Source organism: Callorhinus ursinus, unplaced genomic scaffold (assembly GCF_003265705.2).
Source record: "Callorhinus ursinus isolate GAN/ISIS: 27379988/994484 unplaced genomic scaffold, GSC_fseal_2.0 scaffold20, whole genome shotgun sequence".
In the NCBI taxonomy this organism is placed as follows: Eukaryota; Metazoa; Chordata; class Mammalia; order Carnivora; family Otariidae; genus Callorhinus; species Callorhinus ursinus.
This window is the reverse complement of record NW_027397082.1, coordinates 6,185,465-6,204,699: the sequence shown is the minus strand read 5'-3', so window position 1 is coordinate 6,204,699 and position 19,235 is coordinate 6,185,465. Positions and strand designations below refer to the sequence as shown.

At 35.6% G+C, this 19,235-nt stretch overlaps 1 protein-coding gene across 3 annotated transcripts in view; it reads left to right on the top strand.

Moving 5' to 3' along the window:
• The window catches only part of ATRNL1 (attractin like 1), a 919,082-nt gene that overhangs the window by 384,668 nt on the left and 515,179 nt on the right, over positions 1-19,235 (top strand). For all 3 annotated transcript variants that reach the window (XR_012381651.1, XM_025881114.2, XM_073904148.1), the window contains exons 23-24: positions 55-133; positions 2,210-2,367. Coding sequence is in view for 2 of the 3 variants with exons in the window: in XM_025881114.2 (XP_025736899.1) it covers positions 55-133; positions 2,210-2,367 (237 nt within the window). In the remaining variant the exon portion in view is untranslated. The remainder of the gene's footprint in view (positions 1-54; positions 134-2,209; positions 2,368-19,235) is intronic.

Here is a 19,235-nt window from a genome sequence, read left to right as displayed (position 1 = left end):
TACATTATTTAGTGTAATTTGATTTTTTAACCCTAATATTTTCTTTCTTGGTAGTCAAACAAAAATTTGGATATTTCGATTAATGCATCAAACAACTTTAATCTCAACATTACATGGTCCGTTGGTTCAACAGGTAAGAGGATTTTGTTGTCGCATGTCTTTCACATGTTTGTTTATGGAACGTGTTCTAACGTGGCTTTTTATTGTTAATTCAAATAATTGAAATTTTTAAAAAAATGTCATTGTTCTGATTCAGGTAAAAATAATAAGTAGCATTGTTAATGAAGTTTCTTTCCTTTGTCAACTTTGTCCCTTATTCATTTAAAATTAGATGCATAACAAATATTGTACACCACATAATTTTTTAAAATGGTAGTGTTATGAATTGCTATGATTTTAATTAAGATATTACTTCTTTAATGACTAGGGACTGAGATTTCAGTTATTTGATTCACTATTGAAGCTATAAATTTAATTATTAACCTTAATATTGATAGAAAACTATGAAATTCTGTGCATGCTGGTAAATTAACATGTCTTCTATTACTTTCAAGCTTAGAAATGTACTATTCCCTTTGTCAGCTTCAGTGCTGAGAGAAAGTTGGAAAAAACCCCTATACTTAATATGTCTTCCATAATAAGGTTTATAAGTTGACGTTTTTGACTTTTAAAAAATGTAACCAAGATGAAATCAAACTATGCTGGATTATGAAGAAGTATGCTCACTTTTTTGTATTTACATCTTAGGAAATTTTGTTGGCTTTTATTTTCTATATCAAAGATATACTCTTGCATAAAAGTGTTGGAATCTTCTTTAAAGAAAATATGTGGATTCTTAGATATCCATATTTGGTTTCTGAAAATCAAGTCATTATGCCATTTTAATATGTAGACTCGTGGAGATGTAGAATTCAAGAATGATGAGGTCTTTGCAGTTCTAGAACCTAAATTCCATATGTTAAAGAATGAGAAGTTTGGGCAACTATATAGACATTTTTTTACTATGGTGCCAAACATATAGTAAAATCTTGGCATTTTGAGCTTCATTAATTAAGAATTCATGATGGAACACTGGGCTGGCTCAGTCGGTAGAACATTTATTTCTTGATTTTAGGGTTGTAAGTTTGATTCCCATTTTGGGTGTAGAGATTACTTAAAAATAAAATCATTTTAAAGAAAGGAATTCATGAAAACTTGTACTATTAATTTGAAATTTATTTTGGCACAATAAATTGACTCTAGAAGATTTTTAAAATTTGTTAATAAAAATATATAAAACCTTTGTAATTAATTTAGAATGGTAATTTTTTTTTAATGGATGAAATTGCTCATAACTTTCAGATTCCCAGAACTAAATCTCAGAAATTTTGATTTATCGGGTTAGGAGATGGAGTCAGGAAGTCTGCCTTTTAAAACAGCATCCCACGTAATTTTGGAATAGGTGATGAGTTAGAAATTAATTCAGTTGCTCAGTATATTAATTCTAAATATTTTTACTGTTTTTTAAGGTGGAAGGCTTAGTAAGATTGTTGGAAATGTTTTGTTCCAGTTGGTCAATTTCAGTAAATATTTATTGAGTATGCAATATGCGTTTAACTAATTAAACATTTAGCTTATGTTTTAAATTGTAACCTCCTTTCAATTTATTCAAAGTAGTGATGGTTCAATTTGTGGTTAAGACAAATAAATTGATTTCTTTTCCATTTTTTAATTGGATTGAGACATGTGAAATATGTCCTGATTTGTTTTGAGAGGCTCTGTGGAGTAGTAAATAGAAGGAACTCAGTGTTTGGAGCTAATATATACCTGAGTTCCAAAGAGGAATTTACCATTCAGTAGCTATAAACTTAAGGCAAGTGTTTTAATCTTTCTGAGGATCAGATTTCAATTTGAAAAATAGAGATGGAATACCTCTGGGATAAAACTGTTATTAGAAAAGAATATAAAATCTCTACACCAGTGACTAGTACATAGCACTTAATCAGTGGTATCATTTAAAAAAATAATTTTTATACAAATCCATTACATTTATGATGAATTTTATTTCTCCTTTGTTACTCTAAATAGTGAACAAGTTTATTTTGATAATTATGTTTTTATACATACAGTTCTAAAAATTAAGTAAATATAATATATATTTTTAAGTTCAAAAAGATCCTTTTTTCCTAATAGGAGTTTTAAAAATTTGTTATTATTATTTACATTTTAGCTGGAACAATATCCGGGGAGGAGACTCCTATAGTTTCCAAAACTAATATAAAGGAATACAGAGATAGTTTTTCCTATGAAAAATTTAACTTTAGAAGCAATCCTAACATTACATTCTATGTGTACGTCAGCAACTTTTCCTGGCCCATTAAAATACAGGTAAGTGTTAATAGTATTTCACATAATGACCACTGAATATTTTCTTTACAAAAACAATGCTGTTTTTGTTCGAAGTAATGATATGGATAAGATTTCTGTTTTGAACAACATGAAACAGGTATTGACCCTTGATAAAAAGGGTACATTGAATGTCTAATGATGAATGTGTTGTTTATTTTTTGACTGTTCAAAATCTGCTGGTTTAATGTTAATTACAGTTTTCTTTTTGGGTAACAATGGAGTGCCAGAGGAGCAATATTATTTCACCTAGTTTATACTCTGACTAAGACTAGGAGAACAGAATCCAAGTTCAGAAGGTTTATCTATGTGGTCTTGAAGTTTAAGACCCAGCATAGATAGAAGATAGGTCAAAAGTAGATGGCTTTCTCCTTTGTTATATTAACTCAAAGGGAGGGCTTTTGCCTGATTAAAGTACGGGTGGTAAGTTTGAGGCCTGGTATCCAGGAAAGGGGTAAAAACTGGCTATTTCTTGAGACTGGGCTTTGCACCGGACAGCAGATCTTCTCAGTCTCTATGTCCAGGCTTTTGACACCTCTCATAGTTATGAGAGTCATGGAAAAATGTGCTTGAGTATTCCCCAGGGACTCCAAAGGATGACACAACCAGATTCCAGGTATAAAATATCACAGCTGCCCCCTGACCCAGGCAGCATGTCTCTCCCTTTTTCCTTTAATTTTCCTTTTTTTGGGCAAAATCTAGTGGAGGGGGACACACTTGCTGCTTTAACACTTCATTTCCCTATGGCCCAACAGTGAAAACTCTCAGTCACACAGCCAACAGATTATCTGTCCTACATTCAGGTTGTGAAACTCGATTGCCTTGTATTTCTAGTTTAGTGGTCCTCAAAGTGTGGTCCCCTGATCACGGCAGCGACGATAATGAATGTCCTTATTAAAAATGTTCATACTAATGATACTGAATCAACCAAAAAATGTACTAATTTTTTAATGAAATTATATTCTAAGAAATGCATCAAAACTTCAGATAACCACATTGTTTGGGTTTTCTGATCAATTGTATACTTCATCTGAGGGTTAGATACTGTTCTTACAGCACTACTTGAAATTTTCTTTGTTTAGAATCTCATTTTTGCTTTATTATATACTGAACATAATTTAAACTTCATTAAAAATATAGGGTAAGCAGTACTTAACAGTTCTTTAAGACCCACTACCTCTCACTGTTGATTTCTTTATGCTACATATAGATGTTGTATATTTCTTTCCTTTTTTTATTAAAGTATATTTCGTTTTTTATTGTGTTTAGTGATAGGCTGCTAAAGGCTTTAGATTTACTGCTAGGAAACATTTAGGATGTTCTTTCTATCTTGAATTAGTCAGGGTTTGTGTTCTTAATTTATGCTTTTGTGAAAAAAAAAAGCCTATATGTTGTAATGTTGGCATTTGTTCATATATTCATTCTTTTATGACTGATTATTTGATTAGATTGAATTCAAATTAGTTTATTGAAATCTCCTATGTACCAAGCCCTGTGCTAGGTCATTATGTTTTAAAATCTTTAAGGGGTGCCTGGGTGGCTGTCATTTAAGTGTCTGCTTTTGGCTTGGGTCATGATTTCTGGGTCCTGGGATTGAGCCCCGTGTCAGGCTTCCTTCTCAGTGGGGAGTCTTCTCCCTCTTCCTCCATCTCATTCTCTCTCTCTCTCTCTCCTGCTCTCAAATAAATAATAAAATCTTTAAAAAAAATCTTCAAAAATGTACAGATTATTCTTTCCCATTTCATATTAATGACAGCTTATGATCTATGACTAGAAATTATTTAATAATTTCTATGTGATTTGTGAGAAGATGGTGATTTTTAAAAATCATATATTTATGGGAAAATTATTTTTATTTGTAAGGCTAATTCAGCATCTAAATTAAGGCAGTTAATTTACTAAGAAATATTATAAATCACTACTCAGTAATGAGAATTATTTTGATATTTTTATTTTTTCACTGGATAGTGTGATTTAGATGCTATTATGGTCAGAAAATGCTGGAAATATTTTGACCTTGAGGATGTTGGATGCATCATTTTATTTTCTAGGATTTATACAGAAATATGAATCAGATTTCACTTGGTATATTCAAATTATGATTAAAGGCAACAAAAGGGCTCATGTATTGAGCTTATTAAGTAGTAATTAAAATTGATATAATTGTTACATTTTAAGTTTTTTCATGTACTTCATGTGTGGTTATCTAATTATTTTTAAGCAAATTACATCATTACTCTAGAATGTTAATGAATATTTAATGGTTAAAAATTAAATTTTAAATTGAATTTTCTTTTGAGAAAACACTAGCAGTATGTTCTAGAAGCCACACCAGAATTTGTGTAATAAAGTTGAAATATTCTACTCTCCCCAAATAATAAAATTTAGAAAGTAACTGATGGTTAAGATAGGTAGAGCCTAATTCCTACTTTTTGATTAAAATAATTATATTAGTTATATATATTAAAGCGTATAAGTATGTGTGTTTGTTTATAGGATTGTAAAATAACTTACTATTTTGGATTTATTTGCTAATAGAATTGAAATACCCTGATTTTTTAATGCTTTTGAATGCTTAATCAACCTTGTTATACAGGGGTAAGCTCCAGTTGGTCATTTTGTATTAATTTTTTATGTATTGTTGGATTTGATTTGTTAAAATTGTGTTAAGAATTTTTATACCTATGCTTATGAGAGGGAGAGGTATTAGTCTATAGTCTTCTATTGTTGTAATCTTGTTTGACTTTGTATCATGGTACTGCTGGCCTTATAAAATGAATTGGGAAACATTTCCTCTTAATTTTCTGAAAGATTTGTGTGGAATTGATTTTTTTTTTCTTAAATTTGTGGTAGAATTCAACATTGAATGTATTTGGACTTCCAGGTTTCTTTGTGGGAAGGTTTCAACTAAAATTTCAATGTCTTTAATAGATTTAGAGGTTTGCATTTTCTATTTCTCCTTGAATGAGTTCTATCAGTTTGTGTTTCACAGTTATATTTCTTCTATTTAACTTGTAGAATTTATTGGCAAAAGATTATTAATAATATTTACATGTTATCCAGTGGATATTATCACTCTTATTTCTGATATTCATAATTTATTTCTCCTTTCTTTCTCTCTTTTTTTCCTTGATCAGCTGGAGAGTTATCAGTTTCATTAGTTTTTCTTTGAGAAACAAATGGTTCATTTATTTTCTCTATTTTTTCCATTTCATTAATTTCTTCTCTTTATTCCCTTTCTTTTGCTTACTTCGACATTAATTTGCTCTTCTTTTCCTGGTTTCTTAAGTTGAATACTTTCCAATTTCCTTTTTGATTTCCTCCATTGTCAGTTGAGTTTTTAGAAGTGGGGTATTTTATTTACAGCTATTTGGAAAATGTCTAAAAATGTTTCTGTAATGTATTTCTAATTTAACTTTATTGTCACAAAAAATATTTTGAATGATTTATATTCCTTAAATTTAATGAGACTTATTTTATGACCCAGTGTGTGTGGCAGAATAATGACTCCACAGAAGTAACCACATCCTAATCCCTGGTGCCCGTAAATATATTATCTTTCATGAAAAAGGGGAGTGTGAACATGTGATTAAGTTTAGGGTGTTAAGATGCTTATCCAGGATTGCTAAGTAGACTCAACCTAATTAGCTGGGTCTTAAAGCAGTGTTTGCTGCCTGAAGTCAGGGTTAGAGAGAGATGTGCATACAGAAGAATAGTTAGAGAGAAGCAAATTGCTAGCTTTGAATATGGGAGAAAGGGGCATCTAGAAGCTGAAAAGGTGGAGGAAACATTCTTCTTTAGAACCTCTAAAAAAAAAAACACAACCCTGCCAATACCTTGATTTTAGTCCATTGAAACCTCTATCAGACTGCTAACAACAGCACTGTAAGAGTAAATATGTCAGATTTCTAACATACAGAAATGTGATAGTAAATTTGTATTGTTATTTAAGCCACTAAGGTCATGGTAGTTGGTTGCCACAGCAATAGAAAATGAATAAATCTGGTGTTTTAGTACATTGGGCTACCATAGCAAAATAACACTGACTGGGTAGCTTATAAACGATAGAACTTTTTTGCTCATCATTCTAGAGGCTGGAAAATCACTACCAAGGCACCAGCATAGTCAGGTATCTTCTTTCTCATTCATAAAGTAGCACCTTGTCACTGTATCCTCACATGGTGGAAGAGGATAGGGAACTCTGTGGGACCTTTTTTGTAGTAGCACTAATCTGTTTCATGAGGGATCCACCCTTGTGACCTATTCACCTCCCAAGGGTTTTGACTATTAATACCATTGCCTTTTGGAGTTAGCATTTCAGCATATGAATTTGGGGGCAGGGGCATAAACATACAGACCATAGCACCCAGTATATGATCTATTTTGGTAAATGTTCCTTGGACACTTGCCAAAAAGGTACATTTTGCTGTCATTTGGTGGAGTGTTCTACAAATGTGAATTAGGTCAAGTTGGCTGATGGTTTTTTAAGTCTTCTAACATTCTCATTGATATTCTATCAATTTGGGAAATGAGTGTTGAAATCTATGACCGTAATTGTGAATTAGTTTATTTGTTCTTGTACTTCTTTGTATCTCTTTTAATTAAATACATAAATGTTTAGGGTTTTTATGTCTTTTTAAAAATTTTTTATTGTTATGTTAATCACCATACATCACATCATTAGTTTTTGATATAGTGTTACATGATTCATTGTTTGCATATCACCCAGTGCTCCACGCAGAATGTGCCCTCTTTAATACCCATCACCAGGCTAACCCATCCACCCACCCCCCTCCCCTCTAAAACCTTCAGTTTGTTTTTCAGAGTCCATCATCTCTCATGGTTCGTCTCCCCGTCTGATTTACCCCCCTTCATTCTTCCCCTCCTGCTATCTTCTTCTTCTTTTTTTTCTTAACATATATTGCATTATTTCAGAGGTACAGATCTGTGATTCAACAGTCTTGCACAATTCACAGCGCTCACCATAGCACATACCCTCCCCAATGTCTGTCACCCAGCCACGCCATCCCTCCCACTCCACCCCTACTCCAAAAACCCTCAGGTTGTTTCCTGAGATTAGGAATTCCTCATATCAGTGAGGTCTGATGATCCATGTCGTTCTCTGATTGACTTATTTCACTCAGCATAACACCCTCCAGTTCCATCCACGTCCTTGCAAATGGCAAGATCTCATTCGTTTTGATGGCTGCATAATATTCCATTGTGTATATATACCACTTCTTCTTTATCCATTGATCTGTCGATGGACATCTTGGCTCTATCCACAGTTTGGATATTGTGAACATTGCTGCTATAAACATTGGGGTGCACGTACCCCTTCGGGTCCCTACATTTGTATCTTTGGGGTAAATACCCAGTAGGACAATTGCTGGATCGTATGGTAGCTCTATTTTCAACTTTTTGAGGAACCTCCATACTGTTTTCCAGGGTGGTTGCACCAGTTTGCATTCCCACCAACAGTGTAGGAGGGTTCCCCTTTCTCCACAACCTGCCAACATCTGTCATTTACTGACTTGTTAATTTGAGCCATTCTGACTGCTGTGAGGTGGTATCTCATTGAGGTTTTGATTTGGATTTCCCTGATGCCGAGTGATGTTGAGCACTTTTTCATGTGTCTGTTGGGAATTTGGATGTCTTTTTGGAAAAATGTCTGTTCATGTCTTCTGCCCATTTCTTGATTGGATTATTTGTTCTTTGGGTGCTGAGTTTGATAGGTTCTTTATAGATTTTGGATACTAGCCCTTTCTCTGATATGTCATTTGCAAATATTTTCTCCCATTCTGTTGGATGTCTTTTGGTTTTGTGGACTGTTTCTTTTGCTGTGCAAAAGCTTTTTATCTTGATGAAATCCCAATCGTTCATTTTTGCCCTTGCTTCCCGTGCCTTTGGCGATGTTTCTAGGAAGAAGTGCTTGGCTGAGGTCGAAGAGGTTGTTGCCTCTGTTCTCCTTTAGGATTTTGATGGACTCCTGTCTCACGTTTAGGTCTTTCAACCATTTGGAATCTATTTTTGTGTGTGGTGTAAGAAAATGGTCCAGTTTCATTCTGCATGTGGCTGTCCAATTTTCCCAATACCATTTGTTGAAGAGACTGTCTTTTTTCCATTGGACATTCTTTCCTGCTTTGTCAAAGATGAGTTGACCATAGAGTTGAGAGGGTCCATTTCTGTGCTCTCGATTCTGTTCCATTGATCTATGTGTCTGTTTTTGTGCCAGTACCATACTGTCTTGATGATGACAGCTTTGTGATAGAGCTGGAAGTCCGGAATTGTGATGCCGCCAGCTTTTCTTTTCTTTTTCAAGATTCCTCTGGCTATTTGGGGTCTCTTCTGGTTCCATACAAATTTTAGGATTATTTGTTCCATTTCTTTGAAAAAAGTGGATGGTATTTTGATGGGGATTGCATTGATTTTGTAGAATGCTCTAGGTAGCATTGACATCTTCACAATATTTGTTCTTCCAATCCATGAGCATGGAACGTTTTTCCATTTCTTTGTGTCTTCTTCAATTTCTTTCATGAGTATTTTATAGTTTTCTGAGTACAGATCCTTTGCCTCTTTGGTTAGATTTATTCCTAGGTATCTTATGGTTTTGAGTGCCATTGTAAATGGGATTGACTCCTTAATTTGTCTCTCTTCTGTCTTGTTGTTGGTGTATAGGAATGCCATTGATTTCTGTGCATTAATTTTATATCCTGCCACTTTACTGAATTCCTGTATGAGTTCTAGCAGTTTTGGCGTGGAGTCTTTTGGGTTTTCCACCTAAAGTATCATATCATCTGCAAAGAGTGAGAGTTTGACTTCCTCTTTGCCGATTTGGATGCCTTTGATTTCTTTTTGTTGTCTGATTGCTGTGGCTAGGACTTCTAATACTATGTTTAATAGCAGGGGTGACAGTGGACATCCCTGCCGCGTTCCTGACCTTAGGGAAAAGCTCTCAGCTTTTCCCATTGAGAATTATATTTGCTGTAGGTTTTTCATAGGTGGCTTTTATGATATTGAGGTATGTACCCTCTATCCCTCTACTCTGAAGAGTTTGGATCAAGAAAGGATGCCGTACTTTGTCAAATGCTTTTTCTGCATCTATTGAGAGGATCATATGATTTTTGTTCTTTCTTTTGTTAATGTATTCTATCCCGTTGATTGATTTGTGGATGTTGAATCAACCTTGCAGCCCAGGGTTAAATCCCACTTGATCGTGGTGAATATTCCTTTTAATGTACTGTTGGATCGTATTGGCTAGTATTTTGGTGAGAATTTTTGCATCCATCTTCATCAAGGATATTGGTCTGCAACTCTCCTTTTTGATGGGGTCTTTGTCTGGCTTAGTGATCAAGGTAATGGTGGCCTCATAAAATGAGTTTGGAAGTTTTCCTTCCATTTCTATTTCTTGGAACAGTTTCAGGAGAATAGGTATTAATTCTTCTTTAAATTTTTGGTAGAATTCCCCTGGGAAGCCATCTGGCCCTGGGCTTTTGTTTCTTGGAAGATTTTTGATGACTGCTTCAATTTCCTTAGTGGTTATAGGTCTGTTCAGGTTCTCTCTTTCTTCCTGGTTCAATTTTAGTAGTTGATACATCTGTAGGAGTGCATCCATTTCTTCCAGGTTATCTAACTTGCTGGCATATAGTTGCTCATAATATGTTCTTAGAATTGTTTGTATTTCTTTGGTGTTGGTTGCAATCTCTCCTATTTCATTCATGATTTTATTGATTTGGGTCATTTCTCTTTTCTTTTTGACAGGTCTGTCCAGAGGTTTATCAATCCTGTTAATTCTTTCAAAGAACTAGATCCTAGTTTCGTTGATCTGTTCTACTGTTCTTTTGGTCTCTACTTCATTGATTTCTGCTCTGATCTTTATGATTTCTCTTCTCCTGCTGGATTTAGACTTTATTTGCTGTTCTTTCTCCAGCTCCCTTAGGTGTAGGGTTAGGTTGTGTATTTGAGACCTTCCTTGTTTCTTGAGAAAGGCTTGTAATGCTATATACTTTCCTCTTAGGACCTCCGTTGCTGCATCCCAAAGATTTTGAACAGTTGTGTTTTCATTTTCATTGGTTTCCACGAATTTTTTTAATTCTTCTCTAATTTCCTGGTTGACCCATTCATTCTTTAGTAGGATGCTCTTTAGCCTCCATGTATTTGAGTTCTTTCCATCTTTCCTCTTGTGATTGAGTTCTAGTTTCAAAGCATTGTGGTCTGAAAATATGCAGGGAGCGATCCCAATCTTTTGGTACTGGTTGAGACCTGATTTGTGACCTAGGATGTGATCTATTCTGGAGGATGTTCCATGGGCACTAGAGAAGAATGTGTGTTCTTTTGCTTTGGGATGGAATGTTCTGAATATGTCTGTGAAGTCCATTTGGTCCAGTGTTTCTTTTACAGTCTTTATTTCCTTTTATGTATCTTTTTTTTTTTGATGATCTGTCCATTTCAGTGAGGGGAGTTTTAAAGTCCTCCACTATTGTTATATTGTTGTCAATGTGTTTCTTTGCTTTTGTTATTAATTGTCTTATATAATTGGCTGCTCCCATGTTAGGGGTATAGATATTTACAATTGTTAGATCTTCTTGCTGGATAGACCCTTTAAGTAGGATATAGTGTCTGTCCTCATCCCTTTTATAGTCTTTGCTTTAAAAATCTAATTTTTTTGATATAAGGATTGCCACCCCAGCTTTCTTTTGTTGTCCATTAGCATGGTAAATGGTTTTCCACCTTCACTTTCAATGTGGGGGTGTCTTTGGGTCTACAAGGAGTCTCTTGCAGAGAGTATATCGATTTTTTTTTAATCCCATCTGATAGCCTGTGTCTTTTGACTGGGGCATTTAGCCCATTTACATTCAGGGTAACTATTGAAAGATATGTGCCATTGTATTGCCTGTAAGGTGACTGTGACTGTATATTGTCTGTGTTCCTTTCTGGTCTATGCTGCTTTTAGGCTCTCTCTTTGCTTAGAGGACCCCTTTCAATATTTCCTGGATGGCTGGTTTCATGTTTGCAAATTCCTTTAGTTTTTGTTTGTCCTGGAAGCTTTTTATCTTTCCTTCTATTTTCAGTGACAGCCTAGCTGGGTATAGTATTCTTAGCTGCATATTTTTCTCATTTAGTGCTCTAAAGATATCATGCCAGGCCTTTCTGTCCTGCCATGTCTCTGTGGATAGGTCTGTTGCCAGTCTAATGTTTCTACCATTATAGCTTAGATATCTCTTCTCATGAGCTGCTTTCAAGATTTTCTCTTTGTGTCTGAGACTCGTAAGTTTTACTATTAGATGTCGGGGTGTTGACCTATCTTTATTGATTTTGAGAGGGGTTCTCTGTGCCTCCTGGATTTTAATGCCTGTTTCTTTTCCCACATTAGGGAATTTCTCTGCTATTATTTGCTCCAATATACCTTCTGCCCCTCTCTCTCTTTCTTCTTCTTCTGGGATCCCAATTATTCTAATGTTGTTTCATCTTATCGTATTGCTTATCTCTCGAATTCTGTGCTCGTGATCCAGTAGTTTTTTATCTCTCTTTTTCTCAGCTTCTTTATTTTCCATCATTTGGTCTTCTATATCGCTGGTTCTCTCTTCTGCCTCATTTATCCTAGCAGTTAGTGCCCCCATTTTTTATTGCACCTCATTAACAGCCTTTTTGATTTCGACTTGGTTAGATTTTAGTTCTTTTATTTCTCCAGAAAGGGTTTCTCTAATAACTTCCACGCTTTTTTCAAGCCCAGCTAGTATCTTTAAAATCATCATTCTGAACTCTAGGCCCAACATCGCACTAATGTCCATATTGAGTAGGTCCCTGGCCCATGGTACTAGCTCTTGGTCTTTGTGTTGAGGTGATTTTTTTCGTCTTGTCATTTTGTCCAGAGGAGAATAGATGAATGAGAGAACAAAATGCTAACAGGTTAACAATGTTCCCAGAAAATATACTCTAATCAAATCAGAAAAGACTTGAAACCAGGGGAAAAGAAAGGGAAAGAAAGAAAAAAGAAAGAGAAAAAAAAGAAAAGGAAAAGAGAAAAACAAAAACAGAATGAAACCAAAAAAAAAAAAAAACAGAATAAGATCAAATATGATCAGGCTGGTTCATAGATCAGTGCCATACACTAGATTTTGCGTGTATTTTGGTCTGTTAGAAGAAAGTGCCTCCTAAAATTTTAAAGAAATTTTAAAGAAAGAAAGACTTATATATGTACAAAATAATGGTTGATACGATGAAGGGATGGGATATGCTTGTAAAAATGAAAATTATAAAAAATTTTAAAAAAGGAATTGATCAGAAGGTGTTTGAAAAAATAAAGAGGATTAAAAAAAGGAAAGAAAGAATGAAAAGGGTAGAGAATGTGACCACGCAGGAGACTGGAACAAAGCCATACACTAGAGTTTTAGGGTATATTTTGATATGTTAGAGGAAACTGTATCTCAAAATTTTAAAGAGAAAACAACTTATATATATATGCCAAAAATAAAAGTAACTACTATGAAGGGATAGAATATGACTCTAAAAATGAAAAATAAAAAAATTTTTTAAAAAGGGATTGATAAGATGTTGGGTGGAAAAGGGAAAATGATAAATTCAAAAACAAAAAAAACAATTAAAAAAATTAACTTTGAAAGTCTAATGAATCATGGTAAAAAAGCCATGAATTCTATGTGCAGTATTTCCCTAGCGCTGGAGTTCTCCCATTCTCATGTATCGGTAAACTTGGTCTTGGCTGGCCGTTCATGCTGATCTTCTGGGGGAAGGGCCTGTTGCCGTGGTTCCCAAATGTCTTTGCCGGAGTCAGAATTGCCCCGCCCTTGTCGGGTCTGGGCTTAAGTAATCAGCTCGGATTTGCTCTCTGGAGCTTTTGTTCCCTGTAAGCTTTCTATACAGCCTTGGAGGACGACAGTGAAAATGGTGGCCTCCCAATCTCCGCCCCGGAGGAGCCGAGAACTCAGGCCCCCCCCTCCTCAGTGCGCCCCTAGAGAAAAGCAGTCAGTCACTCCCGTCTCCCTGGTGTCCAGCCGCACTCCATGCTCACCCGACCTGTGACTGAGCATTTCTATCTCTGGCACCCGACCCCGTGTGGAGTCTCCAAACCCAGCAGATCCCTGCGGTGCACTTCCGCGCCGCTCCTCCCGGGGGAAGGAGCAGTGGCCTGACTGTCACCGATCACAGTTTATGGCAACCCCGAGCTGAGAGCTTGCTCCTCGGCTCCGTCTCTGTAGCCGGCTTCCCCGCTCCGATACCTGGGAGCTCTGCCGCACTCAGGCACCCCCGGTCTTTCTGTGACCCATGAGTGTCCTGAGACCACACTGTCCCGTGAGGTTTCCACCCCCTGCTTAGTCACTGGAGTGACATCCCTCAGTGGAGCCGACTTCTAAAAGTTCCAATTTTGTGCTCCGCGGCTCTATCACTTGCCAGAAGCGGCCGTCGGAGGCCCCCTCCCCCGCCGTCTATCCTCCCGAATATCGCCTCGGATTCACTTCTCACGTCCTACCTTCCAGAAAGTGGTCGCTTTTCTGTTCAGAGAGTTGCTGCTATCCTTTTCTTCGATCTTCTGTTGAGTTCGTAGGTGTTCAGAATGGTTTGATCCCTATCCAGCTGAATTCCTGAGAGCAGATGAAATCCAGGTCTCCTACTCCTCCGCCATCTTGTTCCTGGGTTTTTCTGTCTTCTTGATGAATTGATGACTTGAGATGACTTGACTTTATCATTAGGAAATCACTTTCTGTATTCCTGGTAATATTGTTTACTCTTACTTTTCCGGATATTATTATAGCCTCTCCAGCTTACTGTTCATTATAGGTAGAACACTATATAATTTTTTTATGTTTCAAGTTTTTATTTAAATTCAGTTAATAATATATAGTGTAATATTGGTTTCAGGAGTAGAATTTAATGATTCATCACTTACATATAACACACAGTGCTCATCACAACATGTCCCCTCCTTAATACCCATCACCCATTTATTTAGACCATCTCCCTAGCCACCTTCCCTCCATCAACTCTGTTCGTTCTATATAGTTAGAGTCTCTTTATGGTTTGCCTCTCTCTCTTTTTTTCCCTTTCCCATATGATAATCTGTTTTGTTTCTTAAATTCCATATATGAGTAAAATCATATGGTGTTTGTCTTTCTCTGATTGACTTACTTTGCTTAGCCTAATCCACTCTAGCTCCATCCACATCATTGCAAATGGTAAGATGTCATACTTTTTTAAGGCTGAGTGATATTCCATTGCATATATATATACACCACATCTTTTTTATCCATTCATTAGTTGATGGACATTTGGGCTCTTTCCCTTCTTTGGCTGTTGTTGATAATGCTGCTATAAACGTTTGGGTGCATGTGCCCCTTCGAATCAGTATTTTTGTATCCCTGAGTAAATACCTGGTAGTGCAATTACTGAGTCATAGGGCTGCTCTATTTTAACTTTTTGAGAAGCATCCATACTATTTCTCAGAGTGTTTGGACCAGTTTGCATTCCCACCAATAGTGTAAGAGGGTTCCCCATTCTCTTCATCCTTGCCGAAATCTGTTGTTTCCTGTATTGCTAATTGCTAATTTCCTGTATTGCATAATTTATGCTAAATTTAGCTAAATTTAGCATACCTTCTGATAGTTATGAGGTGGTATCTCGTAGTTTTGATTTATATTCCACTGATGATGAGTGATACTGAGCATATTTTCATGTGTCTGTTAGCCATCTGTACGTCTTTTTTTGAAAACTATCTATTCATGTCTTCTGCTCAATTCTTAACTGGATTATTTGTTTTTTGGGTGTTGAGTTTGACAAGTTCTGTATGGATTTTGGATACTAACCCTTTATTAGAGATGTCATTTGCAAATATCTTCTCCCATGCATTAGGTTGCCTTTTAGTTTTGTTGATTGTTTCCTTTGCTGTGCAGAAGTTTTTGTCTTGATAAAGTCCTGATAGTTTATTTTTGCTTTTGTTTCCCTTGCCTCCAGAGACATATCTAGTAAGAAGTTGCTATGGCTCATGTCAAAGAGGTTACTGCTTGTGTTCTTCTCTAGGATTTTGACAGATTTCTGTCTCACACTTAGGTCTTCCATCCATTTTGAATTTATTTTTGTGTGTGGTGTGAGACAATGGTCCAGTTGTATTCTTCTGCATGTTGCTATCCAGTTTCCCCAACATCATTTGTTGAAGACTCTTTTTTTTCCATTGGATATTCTTTCCTGCTTTTGAAGATTAGTTGACCATATAGGTATGGGTTCATTTCTGGGTTTTCTCTTCTGTTCCATTGATCTAAGTATTTGTTTTTGTGCCTGTACCATACTGTCTTGATTATTAGAGCTTTGTAGTATAGCTTGAAATCCGTAATTGTGATGCCTCCAGCTTTGCCTTTTTTTTTTTTCAAGATTTCTTTGTTATTTGGGGTCTTTTGTGGTTTCCTACAAATTTTAGGATTGTTTGTTGTAGCTCTGTGAAAAAGGCTCTTCATATTTCGTTTTTTTGTTTTTAAGATTATTTATTTATTTGAGAGAAAGAGAGAGAGCAAGCTGACAAGCTGAGGGAGAGGGAGAAGCAGGCTCCCCATGAAGCAGGGAGCCTGATGTGGGGCTCAATCCCAGGACCCTGGAATTCTGACCTGAGCTGAGGGCAGTTGCTTAACTAACTGAGTCACCCAGCCACCCAGCCACCCATGCTGTTTGTATTTTGATAGGGATTGCATTAAATGTGTAGATTGCTTTGGGTAGTATAGACATTTTAACAATATTTGTTCTTCTAATCCATGAGCATGGAATGTTTTTCCATTTCTTTGTGTCCTCTTTAATTTCTTTCATAAGTGTTCTCTAGTTTTTAGAGTACAGATCTTTTACCTCTTTAGTTAGGTTTATTCGTAGGTATCTTATGGTTTTTGTGGTGCAATAGTCAATGGGTTTGATTCCTTGATTTCTCTTTCTGTTCTTCATTATTGATGTGTAGAAATACAACAGATTTCTGTATGTTCATTTTGTATCCTGAGAGTTTACTGAATTCTTGTATCAGTTTTAGCAATTTTTTGATGGAGTCTTTTGGGTTTTCTACATGGAGTATCGTGTCATCTGTGAATAGTGAAAGTTTGACTTCTTCCTTGCTTATTTGGTTGCCTCATTTCTTTTTGTTGTCTGATAGCTGAGGCTAAGACTTACAGTACTATGTTAAATAACAAAGATGAATTATATAAGACTGATGAATCACAGACCTGTATCCCGGAAACAAATAATACATTATATGTTAAATAATTGAATTTAAATTAAAAAAATAACAATGGTGAGACTGGACAATAAACCTGTTTTGTTGCTGACTGTAGAGGAAAAGCTCTCAGTTATTCCCTATTGAGGATATTAGCTGTAGGTCTGTTGTATATAGCCCCAATGATGTTGATATATGTTCCCTTTATCCCTACTTTGTTGACGGTTTTTATCAAGAGTTGATGTTGTACTTTTTCAAATACTTTCTCTGCCTCTATTGAGAAGATCATATGGTTTTTATCCTTTCTTTTATTAATGTGTATCACACTGATTGATTTACAGACATTGAACCACTCTTGCAGTCCTGGAATAAATCCTACTTGATTGTGTTGTATGATTCTTTTAATGTACTTTTGGATTTGTTTTGCTAGTATTTTGTTCAGAATTTCTGCATCCATGTTCATCAGGGATATTGGCCTGTAATTCTCCTTTTTAAGTAGGGTCTTTGGTTTTGGAATCCAGGTAATGATGGCCTCATAGAATGAGTTTGAAGTTTTCCTTCCATTTCTATTTTTTGAAGCAGTTTGAGAAGAGGAGGTATTAACTCTTATTTAAATATTTGGTAGAATTCCTTTGGGAAGCCATCTGACCCTGGACTTTTGTTTGTTGGGAGGTTTTTTTTTTTTTATTATTATTGATTCAATTTCGTTGCTGGTTATCTGTTCAAATTTTCTATTCTTCCTGTTTCAGTTTTGGTAGTTTATATCTCTCTAGGAATTTATGCATTTCTTCCAGATTGCCCAATTTACTGGCATATAATTTTTCATAATATTCTCTTACAGTTGTTTGTATTTTGTGGTGTTGGTTGTGATCTCTCCTCTCTCACTCATGATTTCATTTATATGGGCCCTTTCTGTCTCTTTTTGAAAGTCTGGCTAGGGTTTTATCAATTTTAGTGATTCGTTCAAAGAACGAGCTTCTAGTTTCATTTTTCTGTTCTACTGTTTTTTATTGTTTCCATATTGTTTATTTCTGCTCTGATCTTTATTATTTCCCTTCTTTTGCTGCATTTAATCTTTATTTGCTGTTCCTTTTTTAGCTTCTGTAGGTGTAAGATTAGGTTATGTATTTGAGATTTTTCTTGCTTCTTGAGGTAGGCCTGTATTGCTATATTCTTCCCTCTTAGGACTGCTTTTGCTGCATCCCAAAGGTTTTGGTCCATCATGTTTTTATTTTTATTTGTTTCCATGTATTTTTTTAAAATTTATTCTTTAATTTCCTGGTTAACTCATTCATTGTTTAGTAGGATGTTCTTTAACCTCCATGTATTTGTGGTTTTTCCAAATTTTTCTTGTGTTTGACTTCCAAGTTTCAAAGCATTGTGGTCAGAAAATGTGCATGGTATGATCTCAATCTTTTTGTATTTGTTAAGGCCTAATTTGTGACCCAGTATGTGATGTATTCTGGAGAATGTCCGTGTGTATTCAAAAAGAAGGGGTATTCTGCTGTTTTAGGGTGAAATGTTCTGAATATTTCTGTTAAGACCATCTGGTACAGTGTGTCATTCAAAGCCCTTGTTTCCTTGTTGATTTTCTGCTTAAATGATCTGTCCATTGCTGTAAATGTGGTGTTAAAGTCCCTACTATTATTGTATTATGATAAATGAGTTTTTTGTGTGTGTGTTTGTTATTAATTAATTTATATATTTGGATGCTCCCAAATGGGTACATAAATATTTACAATTGTTAAATCTTCTTGTTGGATAGATTCCTTTATTATGATATATTGTTCTTCTTCATTTCTTGTTACAGTCTTTGTTTTAAAATTTAGTTGTCTGGGGCGCCTGGGTGGCTCAGTTGGTTAAGTGACTGCCTTCGGCTCAGGTCATGATCCTGGAGTCCCAGGATCAAGTCCCACATCGGGCTTCCTGCTCAGCGGGGAGTCTTCTTCTCCCTCTGACCCTCTTCCCTCTCGTGCTTTCTATCCTCATTCTCTCTCTCTCTCAAATAAATAAATAAATAAAATAAAATCTAGTTGTCTGATATAAGTATAACTACTCTGGCTTTTTTTAATGTCCATTATTAGCATGATAAATTGTTCTCCATCCTCTCTCTTTCAATCTGCAGGTGTCTATAGGTTTAAAATGAGTCTCCTGTAGGCAGCAAATAGGTGGGTCTTGTTTTTTTCTATTTTGATACCCTATGTCTTTTGATTGGAGCATTTAGTCCATTTACATTCAGAGTAATTATTGATAGATATAAATTTAGTGCCCTTGTGTTACCTGTTAAGTTGTCGTTTCTGGAGATTTTCTCTGTTCCTTTTTAGTCTTTGTTGATTTTGGCCTTTCTTTCCCACTCAAAGAGTCCCCTTTAATATTTCTTTCAGGGCTACTTTAGTGGTCATGAACTCTGTTAGTTTTTATTTGTCTTGGAAATTCTTTATCTTTTCTTCTATTCTGAATGACAACTTTGCTGGATAAAGTATCCTTGGTTGCATATTTTTCCCATTCAGCACATTGCATATATCATGCCACTCTCGTCTGGCCTGCCAAGTTTCTGTGGAGAGATCTGTTGCTAACTTGCTTTGTCTTCCCTTGTAAGTGAGGGATTTCTTTCTTTCTTTCTTTCTTTCTTTCTTTCTTTCTTTCTTTCTTT